General features: G+C 34.4%; 1 protein-coding gene across 10 annotated transcripts in view; it reads right to left on the bottom strand.

The window, feature by feature from the left end:
• The window catches only part of MIPOL1 (mirror-image polydactyly 1), a 174,284-nt gene that overhangs the window by 94,004 nt on the left and 59,324 nt on the right, over positions 1-20,956 (bottom strand). For all 10 annotated transcript variants that reach the window (XM_052696878.1, XM_052696882.1, XM_052696875.1 and 7 more), the window contains one exon: positions 1,292-1,399. In XM_052696878.1, the coding sequence (XP_052552838.1) occupies positions 1,292-1,399 (108 nt within the window). The remainder of the gene's footprint in view (positions 1-1,291; positions 1,400-20,956) is intronic.

Below are 20,956 nucleotides of genomic sequence, written 5' to 3'. Positions count from 1 at the left end.
CTCTTTATAAAACATTGATGTTTTCTAAAGGAAAGTGCCTGTGCATAACGGTTTCAATGACAGAAAAAACAAGTCAGTATGCAATTAATGAAAGACAATACTACTTATTACAAACAATGTGCCTGACAAACAGGAACTTTCAGTGATCTCAGATTCAAAAAAATACCATTAGCATAGTCAGAAACAGCCCTGAGTGTTTACAGTCTCTATTACCAGACATCTGAGGTTAGATTGCTTTCAATATTGCTGACTTGATTTTGTAAAAATCACCATAGATTCTGATGGGAATTATAAGCCCATAAACACACTTGGTTTATATGCCATACAGCCTCTTTCTGTTTATTCATTACACTTTTTTTTTTTTTTTTAACTGAGAAACATCAAACTACACAAGGATTTGCCTCAATTCCTTTACTTTGCATTGGTCAACATGCAGCATGAATAACGACACTTTCCTAACGCGCACATACAGAGGAACATCTGCCTACAAATGATACACTTGGATCTTACTACCTACATCAAGCGGTTTTAAAATGGCAACACAGTTTCAACAGAGCAACTTCTGCCTTTACACTCTTTCCATTACCAGTCAAAAAGATTTTTATGAATACAGCAGCTAAACAGGCGTGCGTGAACACTTGCGCATCTTACTTGGCTTTTGCTCTTATTCTGCCTAGTGGTGAGACGGCTGGTTATGTAGCTATCAATTTCACTGACGTTACAATTTCCCTTTCTCAATGCAGCAATAACCTGTCACTTTATACTGTCCTTTCTTTGACCCTCTCCTGCCTCTCTGCTCATTTTTATTCTTATTGACAAGACTTATTATTCCTCTTCCCAATTCCAACTAGCTACCCTTTTGCAAATAGTAGTATCAACTGTGTGGTCACTAGTAGTATAGGTCAACAATGTTATTAATATAGCACACACTGCTAGGAGCAGATCAAACAGCCATACTTTAAAATATTAGTTTTGCAAAGGTACTGTGAAGCAAATAGCTGCAGTTTTCTTCACGTTATAAAATGTAATCCAAGGACAGTCTCCAAGAATTCAGTATAAATTTCCAGCCCAATAATTCGGACTGGATGTTATTTTTTTCTTGTTGTTTTCATACACAAAATAAAATAAAACCGTAACAGAAGGGTGCTGTATCTGTGTTTAAAGAAGGGGTTGTTGGCAAACACCATAGCTCACTTCTGCTGAAATGTACACAACTGATATATGCAGCCCAGAAAGCTGGCACCAGGGGCTTACAACCTTAATTTGCCTGCAAGAAGAAATGGAGATTTACCTTCAGAGCACGTTCTTGATTGTTTTCAGCAGTCAGATGTCTCGTGTTGTTTGCTGAAGTCTGGTTCTGCTCTTTCAGATGATGAAGCTCCTGCTCTAACCGTTTGCACTGCAACGAGGAAAGAATCCCATTAAGTAGAAGAGTGTGAGCATATTTTCTTTTCAACAAGCCAAATGAATTAACGTAAATAACCCCATCACCATTTCTACAAGTAGAGAAAGCATCAGACAAAAGCATGTTGCAATTCCTAAATAGTACTAGAGCTGTTTTTAAAATGTGCAGCATTATTTAGCTTCCTCCTGTCCAACTGTATGCCAAAACAAAGCTAAGTTTATTATCAGATAAAGAATTTTTGCAGAACATTTTAAGAAGTCTTAAAAATTACAAAGATATTGAGATGAAATTCTGCTCATACCTATATAATGCCAAATTTTGTCGTATTAAGTATGTATAAAGGAAGCAACATATGCTTTTAGGAAAATGAGCAAATTAAACATCCTCCAACTCAATCAGCCTTTTAGAAGAAAATATATGTGTAGCTTTTATTCTTTTTTTTTTTTTCCTTTTATGTTGAGATTACTCTAATTCCCGAGCACATACCACAGCTTGGAAGAAAATAAGTTTTAAGAGTATTATGCTTAAATATTAATTTAATGACAAAGAATGAAAAATTTAACATTTGCTGCTGTGTGCATACATATATGTACTTACTGCTGTAACCTGAACACCTATTCTAAAGATTAAAGATCTGCAAATTGTGTAGTGAGCTAAATTATATTTGACCATTTTTTACAGTAACCATAAGAAGCCTTGCCTCTTTTTAACTTTGGTTAAAAAGAGCAATTAGTTGCCAGCAAACAATGCACTGTTTTATGAAAAATAATCCTTAAAAAAAAAAAAAAAGAAAAGAAAAAAAAGCAGATTAAGGACCAGGAAGACATAAGGGAACAATTGTTGGACAGATCTAGGCAAAATTACAACATTAACAAGAACATTTTTGAACAGCATATTACAAAGAAGTAGTTCAGATATCATCACTAAAAAAACTAAGCTGGTAGATCCTGTTGGGACATTAGACAATTCACTGAGAAAGAAGATTTTAATAAACACCTTCTGAAAACACTAGTAAGAAAGAAATGAGAATTGTGATTTAATGCTCACATAAGCACTGTTGTCTCAAATAAAAGGCTTGAATATTTCAGTCTCTTTTGCTACCTTGCTGGCTTTGGAAGGCACAGAAAAGAGCTTCCTATCAAATGCATAGAATTTATTCCAGTGCAGTTCTTACTGGAGTCAACTCTAAACAGAGAAAAAACGTGAAATAGAGAGCTGTGGTATAACTGAACTATATATATAAACTACAACCGAAGCCTAAGTAAAATAGAGATGCAAAGGAGTTTGAGACAGAAATTTTAAATAAAACACATCAACATATTCCCAAACACAAAAGACATCATTTTCTCTTCTGAATAATGTACTGCAAGTCAAGATAGTACATTTTAGAATATAAAACAAAATAATCTGATCCTATATAAAAATAAATTTTAAATAATTGTAGGTGTCCAACAGTAATATTAAAATATCTGATTTTATATCAGCTGTGGTATTAGCATGTCTCCCAGGAGTAATGCAACTGTCAGTGAGAGTCAAAGTTTCTTAAAGCACAGTTTCAATTTTATACCAATAAAATGAGAAAAAACCACTTTCTAATAATATAGGAAAATGCAGAAAAAAATGCTAAAATAAATTTGACTGCAAATGTATTTCTAAACTTTAGACATTTAATGTCTATCTCACATAAAAGTTATAAATCACACTTGGAATTCTTCTTCTGTCAGTAATAAAAATTATGTGTCTAAGCATTTGAGAAACAGGAGCTCTGAAAAATACTAAAAAGGAAACCCACAGTATGCTATTTTTTCTCTGGATTTCTTGTTTGTTTTCTGCACCATAAAGGATCTAAACGTTATCTTAAAAAACTACTACTACTTTAGGTATTATTCATGGTGCTTCTGTTGCCATGTAGTATCAGTAGGCATCTTGCTTTTCTGTTTTGCAGACACCTTTTTTTGCTCTGCAATTCCCCGTTTGAATCAGGAGCAGCGTGGATTTCTTACAGGAAATATGTAGAAGGCAAAAATCTCAACCTACCTTTAACACAAGAATTTTTATTAATGCTATTCTCTTGACTACAAAAAAAGTGAAAATATGCTAAGAATAACAGTGTAGCTCCAGGAGAAAACAGTAAAATTTCTTGATGTACAGAGCTGGTTGCACAATTAAGAGCATGGGTGCCATGTTATCCTGCTCTCCGTTCTCCTCTTGTGAAGTCAAAATACTGAAACAAACAGGGGGATCCTTGAGCCACACGGCAGATCCAACACACACACAGGATAAAGATGCAACACAAGTAATGTAAAAGGCATGTACATCTCTATCAACTCAGCCTTAGAACATCAGCCTTGGTGGCATAACATCATTCACATTTCACTTCATTTTCAGTAAGAATGTTAATGTTAAAAAAAAAAAAAAAGGCATATTAAATCTGTATATAGCTTGAATCTATTTTGAGAATACCATTGAAAGAAGTGATGATCTAATTTGACCTTTGCACATAAGTGTCTTAATATGTTTGAAACAATGTATTTACAGAAGATGTTTCAAATGCATTACAAATCCAAATGTATTCTTAGCTGTCCAGGAAATGTCTAGGAAGTAAGATCTTTAAATGCTCTGCACGGGAAAATATTATAATAATCTTAAATGACAATATTTTGTATGTTTTACTAACATTTTATAAGCTGCAACACATTTACGCCTGAACTATTTTTCAACCATTAAAAACTGAATTCCAAAAACAAGTAATTTTTCACAAGATCAAGAGCATATGAAATTTCTGTGTAGTTTTGCTATAAGGAAAAGTTTTAAAAATATAATTTAAAACAATACAGCTTTTCTCTTCATTTCAGCCAACATTTTTTGAATTCTGTGTCATTGGTCATTAGCAAGGTCCAGTAAAAATAGGTGTTCTTTGAAAGAACATGTGTTTTTATTGGTTCAATCCAAGGCTCTAAAATGTCAACAGCTGCAAGTAAGGAACTGGATTTCCTTCTAAAAACATATATAAAAATACTTTTTGGAGCACAGTGAGGAGAAGACATCGTCTGGTTCAGTACTGGCAAAAAGGAAATGTCAGTTGTATCCTTTTGAGAAAGCTGAATTCTAAGGCAAGTGTTTTATTTTAATTATAACAAATTTGAATCCTCTTAAAGACAGAGATAAAATATTTTGCGCAGCACAGGTTGCTTAACATTCTGATCTTAAGTGCAATTGTACACTTACAAAGACAGGACCATAACTGAGAAAACATCTTTTATATCTCAGACACTGTGGATACTTCAAAGAATATGACAGCAATGTAGACAGATGTCAAGGAGAACGTGCCTTGAGCAGAGCACTGAAGACTTTGCCAAGAAAAGGATTTTAAAGCCTTGGAAACGGTAGCATGTCATTTTATAAGGCTTGACACAATTCACCAAGGATCAGCTTCAGCACATAGACCACTGTGTTTATTTGGAGGCAATGCTGATTGGAGGAAAAACAAAAAACAAAAAAAGAAAAAAAAAAAAAAGAAAAGAAAAAAAAGAAAAAAGAAAAAAAAAAGAAAAAAAAGAAAAAAAAGAAAAAAAAAGAAAAAAAAAGAAAAAAAAGAAAAAAAATCAGCCCCTCTTCTTTCAAATCCTACCATTTGTTCCCCTCTTTAAAAATACACTTTCCCTCTACAAGTTTCCCACCTCAGCTAGATTCACTCAAGCCAGACAACAAATTTCTTTAGGCCTACTTCTAATGTTCCTTGGGCAATCATCAATGCCCATACATATGGATTCCACTAGAACATATTCTATTCCCAACAACAGGCACTCAATCTTCTCTTTAGCCATATTTTCATATTAGAACTAGTTTCACTCTTCTAAATGCACCCAGTCTTTCCAAAGAAATACTCTTGTACCCAACACAGGATATTTCATGAGCAATTAAATATAAAATGAAAAGCAAACAGCTGATGTATCAAAAGGAGAAGAAGAGATTCAGACAGGAAAGAAAAGACAGACAGTAAGAACACTTCCCACAAGACAAGCCTTTTTTTTGAAGAAAAATTAGCTAACATGACTCAGCAGAACAAGCATGTTCAAGGTGAGCACCAGTTAAACTCTCAGCAGGTGCTGACCTGTTTCAGTGGTGATGTAGCAGAAGGCTTGAGAACACCAGGAGGGAAAAATGCAGATAAACTCCAAAAAATGAGCACCTCATAGGGGAACACTGCTGGAGAGTTCAAAAAGTGGACCAACTGAGAATAGAGTTCTGGAGGCTCACCCAGGAAGAGGCTATTAATAGATGGTCCTATTTCCAGGTACGCAAAAGGAATAAAGATGGAAGACAGAAAAATCAATGCAGATAACCACTTAACACTGTTTGGCCTTTACTAAAAAGTGAGATTGCATTAACATACCAAACATAACTTTAGCACTTGTATATACAAATAATTTTAAACATGCTGTCAGCTTACCAGAGTTTTCTTCTTCAACTTGTACCTACAGCATGTTAACATGGTGATACAGAAAGAATACATCAGATATACTTTGAAATTAGGTAATGGAAATTCACATCAACGAAAACTGAAGAACAAATAATCTAAATACCAAACACATTAAAAACATGAACAAACATGAGCATATTTTCACCTGTTATTTTTAAGCTGTTGTCTGTGGAACATAAATACAATAAATAACAGCATGAAGTGAACAAAATTGATTAAACTGACTGTACTCTTAGTTTATTATTCTCCTTTCCTTATTTTGTTTATAATGACCTACACTTTAGAGTAGCTCCCAGCTCAAGGATTCCCAATTGAATGTAAGTGTTCTCAGTTCGACAGATCTTCTTTTCTTCTCCCTTTGGTATGCTTTTTTTTAAAAACAACAACAACAACAAAAAAAAAAAACCAAAAAAAAAAAACAACAAAAAAAACAAAAAAAACAGTCTACCCCTTGTCCCAAATTCATCATGATTTCTTGAGAGGCAAACATCTTGCACCACTTGGATGCTACTCCACTCTTTCCTTTGCAGACAAAAATAATACCAAAGTCATCCAGTCAAAACACAAGCCAACCTTTGGTGTCACTATGAATTATGTACTTTGAACTGCAGATGTTTGGAAGCACTTATGTTTATACAAACACATTTTTTATCCTTTTTTCTTCTAAAATAATCATTTAAAGAGAAATAAAGAAATAAAGGAGTCTCTACATAATAATCACTAGAAGAATTTTTCCATTTAATTATAATGTTAAGATTTTCAAACCTCAAAAAGAAAAAACATTTCTTCAAAGTTCTGGCAAAATATCAACAAATGTGTTTAAAGATTATTTATACAATGCCCAACAGCTTAGAATTATTTGAATTACAGGAAAGAAAAGTGCTTTTGTGGCGCTCAGGCCTTAGGAACATATGCAACATTTAAAAATATTATTTAAAAATATTGTATTTTATTAGTAAAACAAACACTTAAATGTAAACAACTATATACATATTTTTTTTTGTACTGCAGTGGTGTTTTGCTCCATCAGAGGAAATACATTAAAATACATATGAAATGTTTTTGTCTTTCTTGTTAGCATGAGCCAGTTGGAATCTGCATCATTAAGGCAGATAATATGCTGTATACTACTTGGTCTCTTCCTACAATTTCCCTCCATTTCTACTTCTGAACACTTGAAAATGTAGAAAAGAAAGCTTTCATTTTCATTTGAACAGCTAAAGGAACTCTTAAAGGAACCAGATTAAAGTGCGCAGACATCAGCAAATTTTGATAATTCTATTGCTCTTTCAATGATGACATTTTAAAGAATAAGCCAAGTTGGATCTATTTCTCCAAGAGCTCAGTGCACACCGGCTTTTCTCATCAATGATGCTACATGAAAAGTGATGGAAAAAAAAAAAAGAAAAAGAAAAACCTGATGTTCTTGAGATGTATGCAATTCATTGATCATTCAAGCAGGATCCCTGTGCTGGCTATGCCATGACCCAGCACAGTTCTACAAACGCAGGGTTGTGAGTGACTGCTCATTTACAGGAGCAAATAACAGTAGGGTTCTTGAAGCTATACAAGTTGGTCACCTTCATAGCTTGCTGTATCACCCTGCATGAAGGCTGTTAAAAAGAACTTTTTTCATGTTGGAAGCCTTAGGTTCATTTGGAAGCCTTAGGTTATCTGAAGCCTCTATGCAGGCCTGACAGACATACGAAAGCCTCCAGGAGAACCAAACCAAGTTGTTTTACTTTAATTGTGTAGAACAGAAAAGTCCTAACTATAAAATCAGGCCTCTGTCCTCAGAATTTATGAGCATACCTTCATCTAAACATGTTATCATTCTAACCAAAGCAAAGCTATGGCACAGAAAATGAAGCCATGGAAGTACTTTAAAATGTGTGCAGTACTTTAAAATGTGTGTATTTATTTACACTTCTTCATGCAGAGCACACTTCTACATACATGGCATATACCTTTTAAACTGCTTTCTTTTTACCTGATATCTTTTACTTGGTAGCAAGGTATTACATATTTCCTCTTTCCACAGTATAATTAGTCATGTTCAATGGAGCTGAATACTGCTTAAGTCTAAGTATTTTAAACTTACTAAATGCTATAGTTCCAGGTTCTCACACAGGTCCTCCTACAGCTTACCCTTACTCATAACACTTAGAACACTGCAGACAACCCCGTATCTCAGAGGAAGAAAGAGAACTGTGTAAAAGAAACTAGAAACTTCACTAAATGAAGCTGGAATAAATATGTACTTTACCTGTTGTATATTAAGTAACCAATCTTTTTATATTGTCTTTATTTCTTATTTTTAATTTCTGTCACATTCTTTTTTTCACCTCATATCTAATGAATTCTTCATAGTAATTTCTAATCTAAACTAAATCCAGTAACTCAGAGTCAAACATTTACTCCTCTAGCTGTAAGGGGTCTGAAGTAAAAATGTTTTCAACCAACCTAATAGTGTTTTTCCTAATTACCTGTCATATATAAATAAATGTGACTTCTTTAACACAGAGTTGGCACATTACTATTCTTTTTATTTTTTTATTTCAGGTTTATAATTCTAATAAATAATGTATAAACTAAGCATGCAAGCTGATCAGTAGTATACAAGGTTATGCTTGCTCACCCTTTTGTCTTGAGATAATATCTCACAGCAGAGTTGTTGAAACACTAGCAACAGGCATGATATAATGAACTTCACATTGTTCACAAGTCAGTTTGTTCAGAAACAAAGAAAATGAAAAATATTGACAAACAAGAAAAATACTAGTTAAAAACGATAAGAGGAAAAACCATGAAGATTTTGAAGAATCTCAAAATCTCATTGTTCAAAAACAATGTCAAAGACATCACCAAAAAAAAAAAAAGTAAAGCTTCATTAGCTAAATTCTAAATCACTGAATAAATAAGTACAATAATTTTGAGAATAAGATCTGCTATACTTTCAATGCATGGCAGCAATTCCAGCACATAGTTTCACTATATAAACTTCTGAATAGAAAATAATTCAGTATAGCTAACCACAACACCTTGAGGAATATTTAAAGAATAAAATTACACAAAAAAGTCTCGGAGTAAATGACCTTAGTACACACTGCGTATCATACTACTTACGAGAGAAGTAGGACTGAAACAGTCCACCTGAAATCATTTCTGTCCTGGCTGTGTATTATGTAACACTGCAGCAAAGGTCCTACTGAAGCCAGTCAGCTGAATAGTAAAATATTACACTGTTATTATTTTACTACACAGTCTCAGTGTCTATAGTCCAAGTCACAGCACTCCTACATATTTGTTCACAGACTATTTTGAAAGGCAGTGCTAACTGCTGTGTGATTTGTTAGTACGATGAGCTGTAATGTTATGAAATGGGCCACTGAAGTCACAAAACTCAGAAACTGCAGAAAACCAAATACACTGTTGATTTTTTGTCTTCTCTTAAATAGGGAAAAATACCACAGTGGACAACCACCTCTTCATCACACGGAGTCAGAAAATAATATTATATTCCTACAGATTCAAAGGTTCTAAATACATTCCTTTGAAAATGAAAAAGCAATAAAAGGAGGCAAAATACAAAAAGATATGAAACTTTTCATTACTAGCTATTTTACTTTTTGCTCTACGTGTCCTTTGTTGTTGTTGAAGGAGGAAACAAGTCACTTCTCTTCAAGAAGTCTTCCTCATTTGAATGCAGCACCTTCCCTATGCACACTTTAGTGTGTGCACACTTCAATTCTCAGTTCTCATCTTAGCCTGTGTGATGCCCATTCCACAGCACTGTATCACTGATCTACCTTTTTTTTTTTCTTCATTTAATTAATGATGCAGCATTATGCAAATTTTACCAATAGCTCTACTTGTTTAATGAGCGTTTGGTGATAGCGCTTGATGAATACTGACTGGTCAGTTTTTCCATCACTTTTATGACATTAGTAAATAGATTCTGGTTTCATGGGATGAGAAATTAGCACAGGAACTTTAAGAAAGTTAAATCAACCTACAAGATTATGTCAGAACTAGCATTACTGCACCTAAAGCCTTGGCTTTGGTGATTTGACTAAATGATCTTCAGATCATCCTGCAGCCACGTCTTGCTGGTTCCTCAGCAGCATAGCCAGATCCATTAGAACCAGATGGCCCACAGCCAGGAGACAGCTTGTCAAACATCTGACATAACGTGTCATGACCGATAATGGTTTTTGTTTTTTTTTTTTTAAAACCTTTCCTGCATCCCCAGTTAATAAACCACAATAACACAGGTCAAAAATATATACAGTACAGTAGAGACAGACAGCACTGCCGGATATACCTGAGCTTTTAGTCATGTCTGCTAGTGAAAGTGCATAAAAGAAATTTTAGAGACTGATCCTCCATCAAACTCTAGAAATCAGGAATGAATCTGATTCTCAGATATATGCAAGGCACTCAGTTACTAACAAAGGCATGTTTTCAGAAAGCGTAACCCTGTTCAGTTGTACATAACCAATATTAGTTGACAAGAAAACAAGATCTGGTAAACAATCTGTCATTCTAATGAGGTGGTTTTCAAATAATCTTCAATGGATTTTCTTAAAATCCATATGCAAACAAGACTACTGTCTAAACCTTAAGTTGGCATTTACAGCATAAAAGGACAGGAATACTTCCGGTCCATTTTAAATATCATCAATTTATTTCAGAAAACAGTATCATGGACCACTGCACAGAAGCTGTAATTTTTTTAATCCCTATGATCAGACACAATTATCATGGGATTGTAGATTTTCTTGGTAGTACATGCTCTATTTGTCCTGTATATACTACTGTATAGTAGTAGTAAATACTACTCTTTTACACTATTTACTCTTTTACTACTATTTACAGTAGTAAATACTGTACTCTTAATTAAGCCATCAGTTGCTAGAGTGGCAATTCTTCAGTTTTCCTGTTGTGCAATGTGTTATTCTTAACCATAAAATAGAAAAAAATATTTTAAACTAGAGATGATGCAAAAGCCATATAACCAGGTATGTGAGAGCACAGGACCCTACAGATATGTCAGGGACAATAATTGCTCTTTGAACAAATGACCTGCATCAGCAGTGGTTGCTCTTTTCTCCAAGAAACCAACATGTTGTTTCAGGAAACTGTAACAAAGAAGATGACAATTGTCTGAAAGCAAAACTAACATTAGTGCTTTACTACCCTGTGAAAGAATGGGAAATATGAAATCAGATTATTTCTCACCAATGCTGATATCTCGTTATCAGCACATCTATAAGACTCACATTTTTTAGACATCTTTTTCAAATTTGCTTAATTGCACTGCTAAGTGAAATAAAAACTTTTTTTTTTTTAAATCAAGAAATTAATCAGCTTTGCACAAGGTAAATTTGATTCATATTTCATAGACCTCCTATGGGAATACAGATACTTCACAAAGAAAATTTTAAGAAAGTAAATAAAAAACTTTGCAAAACTAAAACAAAACCACACATTTTTAAGGTATATATTGCACAGTTTCAATCAGAAACATCTATATTATTTTGCTACATGTAAAAGATTTTCAAATATGAAGTAGTGGCTGAATCTGAAAGTTTTGCCTCTGTAACAGAAAGTATTTTAACTTTCACTAAAGTGTTTTACAGGGACTGATGGAACTAGGTACCCAAACTCATGCTAAAAACCATTCTATACCTTGATTATGCAGCTTTAAATTAACAGCCACCTAACAGCATTCAGATATGTTACTGAAAAGCAGGCATGCTTAAACCTAAAATCAGCTGTCTTTGACATGTATAATTATCAACGTCACCGTCATCCAACCCCTTGTATCCCTCATGCATAGAGGATAAGACAATCTAAGCAGAGAAATTTTAAGAAAAACATAAAGATGGAGGAATGTTATGACAAATGTTGAAAGTAAAGAGACTGGCCTGACTGCCAAAACAAACAAAATGGATAAATGCATAACTACTGCTGAGAAGTGTCTGGATACGATAGAAGACAAGACACACAACATAAAGAGAACATGTAATGAGATGCACAGCTGCTGGCTAGCCCTACTGTAGAGCATAGGCTGATGACTAATACAAGGGATTAACAAGCATTTTGCTGTTTCTTCTGGGAGGCTGGCACTGGACACTTTCATCTTCATGCAAGATTTCAGGACTAGTTTTGTAAACTGAGATTCAGTCAGAATTCTAACATTTCGATTGTGAACAGAACCTCAAACAGTAAGGCTGCATGCAAAAATGATTTTGTAGATTGAGAAACAGAGCTTTGTCTCAAAACTACAGGAGATGAAGGAGAAGCACAGGAAGGGTGATGTTCACACTTGTCTTGAACACACAGATTTTTCAGACAGAAAGAGTGAAAGCAATCTCTAAGGTATGAAATTATGATCAGAAAATGATTTCGAAGGAAACCTAACTGATGACTTACCACCATCAAGTGAGACAATTGGTAGGAAAGTAGTCATAACCATTCCTCAAACATAGATCTTCACACTTCTTTTGAGTTTTATCTAAACTTTGGTGGTGCTGATCATAACTGAAGATCAACAGTAACTGCAATAGAACTTTGCTTAATATTCCTAGATTTCTATGTTTAGAACAGATAATTCATTAGTTAGAGGTAACGTTAAAACCCTCCCCCAACAACAGACATCAACTCTATGTTATCAATGACTAAAAAAAGGAACAACAATACTCAGAAGCATTACTGTTTCTGTGTTTTGCTTTATCCTGCATCAGTACAATATAAAAATGTAGTATACTGTAGCAAACAACTTATCAGGAATATAAATTTTGTATTTCTGATAATTCTAGAATTGTAAAAAGTTGTCTTTTTATGGCTTAATACTGTTCTTTTTCTGCAGATAGTTTATTTTGGAGAAGTATATCCAAAATTTGATGCTTTTCACAAAATCTCAGTTTTATAAATGGCCTTCTAATAAATATTTCTACATAATTGAATTGGGTCATTTTAAAAAGTATTTTCAGTAGACATAATTGGAAATGAGAATATGATGTTTTTAAACTCTGCATACCTACAACACACTCAATAATAAGAACTTTAAAAACACTACTGAAGAGAATGGAAATAAAACAACAACATCAGAAAGCATGAACAAATTCCCTGACAACAGCATCTCACAATCACAAGCACTCCACGTGCAAAAGAAAAGTCTGTCCTTCATTTGCAATAGAGGGTAATGGAAGCTAAATTTTTCTTCTCAAAGCAACTCCGCTTGAAAAATAATTAACAGTGAATAAACAGAACATGGAAAAGAGGGCAAATCTCAATCTGAAGCACGAAACAGTAAAGCCATACAACAAACAGATCTAGGTATACTTGGTGAATGAGACATAGATAAATTAAACAACGCTAAAGTGAATCTTTCTTTCACAAAAGAATATTCATGGATTTTCTTGCTCCACTTTTCTGCCTGGGCCACAAAACAATGCAGACCAGAATACTTAAGCTGACTTTAGCAAGTCAGGGCTTCCAGAAACTGCCTTTGCAAAATAAATAAATAAATAAATAAATAAAAATCACAATGTTCAGACCAAAGAAAGCAGGGAAATTTCCATTGTGACAATCTTCGTTTCCCGTTCATTTTAAAATGATTAAATGCCTAGAGAGAAATTGAAATAAATATAATGGTCATTAAGTTACATTTCATCTGTAGTCTACCATTCTGCTGAAAATGTGTAAACAGATTAGCACAATTAACATCATGTCCCCTTACATTCTCTGTTACTACTGGACATAAATTTCCTTAATCATCATCTCTCTTTACAGCTTAAAACACATCCTGAATCCTAATGATGACTGAGGATGACAGCAGTTCTAGAAAGTTAGAATGAAATGAATTTTAGGGACTCCGGGATGAAGTCAACAGAAAGCAGTTCTGTTCATTTGCCATGGCTCCAGATCCACAAAAATTCAGTCAACTACTGATGTGTAGTCAATACTGATGTGCTACAGTGGCATAATTCGCACTATATTCTAGGAAAATATCTTTCCTACCTATTTAAAACCTAACTTTACATTCTTCATGTCAATCTATTTCTGAACCATGCTAGTATTTCAAAAACCTATTTCTCAGTGATGGAACAGATTTATGTGCTGTGGACTGGTCCAAAATCTTCATTAGACAAGTCTGCATACAAAGTAGCTAGTAATTTTCATAGCAAGAGTGCATATAACATAGTGGGATACTATTTCCTTCTTCCTAGATATTTTTTTAAAATAGTTTTTAAAAATCTTATTCTCCTTCCTGAAGTCATCTCTTGCACCTTTAATTTTATTTAATACTCTATCAGAGCATTAACCTAACTAATTTTAAATATATTTGCTTCTATCAAAAGGATTAATTCTTCCTTTTTATACTTATAAACAAGGAAGCCTTAAACTTCAGATAAAAATTCTCAGTGGCCTTCAGAGATTTTCACTGAAAAAGCACATTTTGCATGCTACCTTACACTGGAGGTTCAATCTGGAATTTCTCTAACTTGTCTCTATTTCTTATGCTCAATCTGCACCACTGAGTGCTCTCTGACAGCATGAAATGAATTCCTTTTTTGATTAAAGCAAATTCAAAGATGCACTCCAGGAATGCACTCGGTGCACTCTGACAAAAATGAGCATTCAGTTCACAGGACTAGGCTACAGCCAGGCAAAAGTAAAAAACAAAACCAACCAACCCCTCACCTCTGCATAAACAAAACCAACCCAATCTGACAAGACCCCTCCTCCCACAGCACACCTAGAAATACATTCATGTAGATGGCAGATGGTGGAAACTACTTCCTACTCCACATTCATTCCTGTTTGTTCAAACCACTTGGTCATAGAGACATAACTGACATCAGCATTGTAACTGTAAACATTCAACAAGCAGTAAGAGAGTAACAAAAAGAAGGAAAATGAATGCAGAGGTCAGACACCATCCTTCCAAGACTCCACATTAAATGTAAGTATCAAGCACAGAAATCTTCTGTGTCATCTATCAGAGAGAATCTTTATGCAAACTCAGTTTGAGTGCCTAAAATAACAAAATGCTTTTGCAGTGAGATTTCTCAGAATGTTGCCTAAGAAAACTTGCTTAAAATGTGAAACATATAGATGGACATTTTTAACTCGCAAGAAAATTAGAGCTGTTTCAACCAACAGGTAACCTGCCCAAAATCTAAACTAACACTGAGCACCTAACTTGCCCCACAGAAAACTTACTTTCAGTACTTCTAAACAGTTCTGGTACCTATAGAGTTTAATACACACATAGTGATTCAGTCTTGTCTTCAGAAGGAATACTGTTTGAACTCTGCTTGTGTTACATTGGAAATTTCCTCCACAGATTTTTGCTATTGAATCAGATGATCAATAAGCATACAAAACATTTTTCTATGTCATCCTAGAGTTTCGACATAAATATTTAAATTAATTCTAGAAATTGTTCTGGAAATTAAGCCGTGTGAACCTAGAGTTTAGCACCATGATAGACATGTCAAATATCAATTAATCAAACAAGCTTGCAAGAAAATTTTCTATCATTTTCAGCATTTTGGATTTGGGCAGGATTTTCTAGGTACCGGAAAAAAGATGAATGTTCTATTGGAAGATCATTAAAGTTTACAATTAAAGGCATAAGGCTCCATCATGCTCTCAAACACCATTCAGATATGTACTCTCCGAATTCTGCACAACACTCTGTTTGCAGAGGAACAACAGGTGATTTAACAATGCAAACAATCATGTGTCTCAGGGCATCATTCAATGAAAACCTTATGCGTGTAAAAAGAGGAAATGCAATAGCAATTAAAAATTTGCTTCGCAAGTTCAAAAAGACTAACTGTAATCCCTTTCTTCAAGGAAACACTGCATTAACATTTACAAATTTACTCATACTTAGCATTCATGGGCTAAATATAAAAGTTATAAAGTATAAGAGTTCTTTAGGGTAATTTCCTCCAGATCCTCCACTCTCCTCCACTGCTGTCCTGCCAGCTGACCTGCACTCGCTGTTGTGACCAGCATTAACTTGAAAACTACATCACTTTATGCTACCAAAGGACTGCTGAAGTCAAACTAAGGTATCAGCTGCACGACATTTGCTTTTACTAGTGAAATTCTGGCTTCAGTGAAGTTACAGTGAGTTTCATTCACAACAAACAAATACTTGCCAACAAAAAGCTTGTAATCTCTGCTTTATCAGGAAACTGACATTGCACACAAATGTATGATGTCATCAAATCTTCTCTATCTGACCTCCTATTATTCCGCCTGAACATCTCACCTCACTTTCCTTAATGCTCTGAAAACTGTTTTGTATACAGCAATTAACCAAAAGAAAGGAGAATCACAATGAAAGCTTAAAGAGGCATCATTCTTTTCAGGAGAATACTGCACAAATAAAAATTCCCAATGAAAGACATCAAGAGGATTTCAGTCAGTTTCCTCTACATTGGGTTCTCATGGGCTGAAATAGCTACTTCAGAAGAGAAAGATTACTTCATACGTTTTTTGAACGTAGCCAAATATTTAACTGAGTGTGTCCCTGGAAAACACTCATACTCCAAGTAGCAGAAATATATCTTAAGTAGATTGTCAGGCTGTACCTATCATTTCAGAATGTAAATAATTACCTTCTTTTTCCAGCTTGGTTTATTTTTAGAAGAATAAAGCAGCTAGGTAGGAAAGAAGCCGTGCAGCAAAAGAAGTATCTTGAAAGGCAGCTCCCTTCCCCTGCTTTAACCATCCTGCAAGCAATTTCTCCTTGCCTACTCATTCGCTGCTTCCCACTGCAAGTGAGGCAACAGGAACTTGCCATTGCACGCTCAAAGCAAATCAGCCACAAGTGGGAACCAGCATGGCCCTTGGATCCTCAAATTACAATAAACAGCCCCTTTAACTTCTCTCTCCTCCTGAAATAAGCCTGTGACCAAAAATTATCTATAATTCACACCAGCTGTCTTGTTCACAAACAATGGTGAATTCATTCTACCTTTTCTTTTCTTGCATTTCCCAACTATCAGATACAAAAGGAAAGATAGAAGAGCAGCTAGGACACCACAAAACATGTTTGTACAAACAAGAATTCATTCATTATCCCTATTTGGGAAACATCTAAGTCTACCAAAACACAGAATGGAAAACTGAACTACTGGTTACTAATATATTTAATATCCCAAATTGTGCTTTGGGTTGCAAAGGAATTATCTTTTCCTTCAGGTAAAAGTCATGTAACATTGTAACCCTTCACCAATTAAGGATCCAAGATATGTAATCCATTTTTTTTCTCATTTACATATGCTTTTGCTGTTTTTACATATATTACAACTCTTGAGTTTATTACTTCAGTAAGACCAGTTCACTGAGGTGTGCTGAGAATGCCTTAATGCTCTATGAAACACAGAAAATAGAATTGTACACCTTATTTGGTACAAAAGCAGGACTTGACAAAAAAGAAGGAAGAAACTGACTTATAACAGCAGACATTTATTAGTCATTAGCTGAAGCTGATAATGATGGGCAGTCAAGTGCAGTGCTTCTCACTGTTGTTTTCAATGACGCTAAACTCCTGCTTGTTGCCAAACAGTTCCTCAAAATGGAGGAAGGTACTTAACTTGCTCCAGATGAGCAACTGGGTGCGTGCCAATTTTTTTTACATGAGCAGTCATAAGCATGTTCCTGCACAGCAGGATGTGATCAAACTATTCAAAGCTGTAAAACCAGGTCTGCTTGCCAGTTTACGTTATAGCTTCAAGAGCAGGGTATTACAGATGATACTTTGCCAACCGTGAAACCTATTGGTTTTCTGTTTGTTTTTGTTAAATAGAAAACACGACATCTTTAATATTTAAAATTCTGTTTAGAACTGACTTGCCAATTAAAAATTATCTACAGAATGAAAGTTAGGATGAAAAGCATATCACACGCACAACATTCTGAACAATAAGTCATCTCTTGTATTGTTTTTAAAAATCACTTATTTCAAGCTGTACCAACTGAAAGGTCCCCTTTCTTCTCTAAACCATAAGGAAAGTGATTATGACTTATCAAGTCACTGGCTCCAGCTGCAAACTCTGAAATCATATTAACATTCCTGTCCATATGGTATGATGTGGTTAATAGGTGATTGCTTGTCTGAGATATTGCACTGTATTGCCTCCTGCTGGAAACCGCTTTCTTTAAATTATTTTATGAAGATTCCACAATGTGACTGTGGCCATACGTGAGCTTTACTAAATATCGGTCACTAATTGTATTGATCAAGCAAGAAAGACTCTGGAAGAAAGGCAGAATTATAGGATAACAAACTGGGAAAGTGAGATTTTTCCTTGTGATTAAGACAAAACTGAACATTTAAAAAGAAACTTATGTTGACAGTCATGAGAAATAGAACATCTTTCTCCATTTTCTTTTCAGAGGATCGGTCATAAAACAGACACAAGCTCCCAGTACAACACAGTATCTGTTCACTAACAAATATATCTTAGCAAACACAACCAAACAGTTGAGTGTGTTTTTTTAAGGAGGCTGGTACAAGAGAAGATGGATGTCAATGTTTAGCCACGCTTTAGTTGTTTGTTTTTTATTCACTTGAAAATACATACTAAAAGTAGTATCAAATATTTGAGTTTATACCATTTTATTTGTTTTCACACACACAAAAAGTAGTTTGCATATTTGCTCAGCAATCTAGTGAATGATCTAAGATTACATACACATGTGCAGCTCAATACAGTGATAGCAGTGCCTCTATTTGCTTCCTAATGAGAAGTAGCATTCACATTTAAAATCTCAAAAAAGATGCAGAGGTGCTTGGGTGTGAAGATTCAAAGAATTTTTTCATGTGCTAAGACTTTGGCAGTTCTTTTTAAGAATAAAAAAATTATTCCAGTGAAATTTCAACAGAAGAATGACAACTAGCTAACCGTTACCAAGAATGCATGCAGCCACAGTCCAGCAAAGAGTACCTTCACAGTATAACTACCAGGAAGGCAGTGTAAAACTCCTAGTTTTTGCTAAGCTACTGAAAGATGAGTTGAAATCAGACAGCATATATTCGGTAAAAAAAAAAAGCGTAGGTTACAGATTGCCCATTCTCTAGGAGCTTACTTGAAATCAAAGCAACATTACTGAGAGGGAAAACTTTTGTGTTATTCTCTCTTACTGAGAAAAATCAGAAATCCTACATGTAGAACACTAGATGTTACTTATATTTATGGTGTTAAATTGTCAGCTGTCACGGTATTGTGAACAAATCCATTACAAAGGATAATAGATCTGGCTTTATTAAACTTCTGTCCCAACATTCTCAGATAGACAGTCTTCTCTTATATAGAACTGGCTATGGTGGTCACTGAAATGACACTGCAGTCTCCAGCACTGCACAAGAGCAAGCAGAAACAGAGCAACACAGCCTTCAAATAAAGTGTCAGGAAGTATTTAGCTTCCTCCATTGCCAATGGCCTCTGAACTTTAAAAGTGTTTTTTGCAGAAGAGAGGCATAGCATACTAATGGCTTACTCTATTTCTGCTTTGCCTTGGTCTGTTCTCATCAATCCACCCTTATATTTAATGTCACTTTCAATGAAAAGAAAAAGATTTTAACTTGGAGATGTTATGAACACCTGAGGCGACCTCAGATCTAACTTCTAATAATTTGCATTTGTTATGCTAAGCATATACATCCCCTGAATTATTCCTAGTCCCCTTGTGGTCTAATGTAGGAATCCCTCTCCTACTGTTCTTGCTGTTAGCACTGTAATAACTACTGCTATTGCAATGTTAACAAAAGACTACTAATAATTCAAGTACTGTGTGAATTCCCAGGGAATCATCAAGTAAGAAATGCAAGTTGAAACGATAGGATCTATTTTCTAGCTTTGATAGCTACAGTCATAAAAGAATCACAGATATGGAAGCATAATACATGAGTAATAAAGTTTTATTAACAATAATAACTAATTTAAAAAAAAATTGTATTGTAAATTGCAAACACTATCACAGTATTACACCTTAATACCAAATATTGAAAATTTTTGGAAATGTGTGTTTTGCTTTATTCATTTATTTATTTTTCAGCTGCAGTACCTATGTAACATTACCTATGCTTTCTGCTGTCAGGCCTAAAGACAGCTTTGCTAGCTGTGGCAATTAACCCATTATTATATAAACTAATGATCTTTATTAAGTTCCAATTTGATTACCTGAAAGCCAGATTGTATAAATGTCTGTATATTATTCCTTGAACAGGTAGCTTAAAAATAAAATGTATATTATAACACCCTGCAATGACATTCTTCTGATATCTTTCATTAAATATTTAAAGTCCAAGTGTGTCTGAAAAGTTTACTACGCCAAAGAAGCAAAATCTTGCAGAAGAAAAATAAAACTATCTAAAGTTCCTTCTCTTGAGCTAAAAGCTTTTTTTCTAATAAGCTGCCACTTTCCAAATGCCCTTTGCAAATAAGAAATCCAATCATAATTAAAAAATAAAGAGCATAAATTTTTTGGCAGAACAGTTGAGTAGCTATGCTGCTCCTCATTAATATAAAAGAAAGCACTGTGAAAAAGTGAACTTCCCACATTAACTTCATCAGTATCTTTTGTAGTGCACACAGGATACAGACAAAAAATATGTTAGGAACTGAGAAGATGAGTCTTTCAAGGCTGCAGGAGGACAGAATGCAAAAAAATGAGTGCAAACAAAGAAACAAAAAAAACAAAACATGAGAATCACAGAGTGAGTGGAAGAGTATTCTTTTACAGAAAAACATGTCAATGCAAAATAAATTCAATCATCATAATACTAGTCAAGATCACAGATTTGACTTTAATTCTGTTAGAATTAAAGAATTACTTAGGTATAAGCTCACATTCAGTGGACATTGAAATTTTCAATATTGGAACAAGACATAGATGAAATTTCTTGCCTTGCACGAAAGCGTAAGGATGTTCATCCAGTCTAAAATTCTGTGAGATGTAGCCCCCTGCTTAGTATTCTTTCTACAGACTACTACTATTGAGTTCAATCTAGGTTAAAAAAAAAACAACAGGAA

The sequence above is a fragment of the Tympanuchus pallidicinctus genome, unplaced genomic scaffold, assembly GCF_026119805.1.
Source record: "Tympanuchus pallidicinctus isolate F22 unplaced genomic scaffold, pur_lepc_1.0 scaffold3, whole genome shotgun sequence".
NCBI lineage: Eukaryota > Metazoa > Chordata > Aves > Galliformes > Phasianidae > Tympanuchus > Tympanuchus pallidicinctus.
The sequence above is the reverse complement of the archived record's forward strand: the minus strand, read 5'-3'. Positions and strand labels throughout refer to the sequence as shown.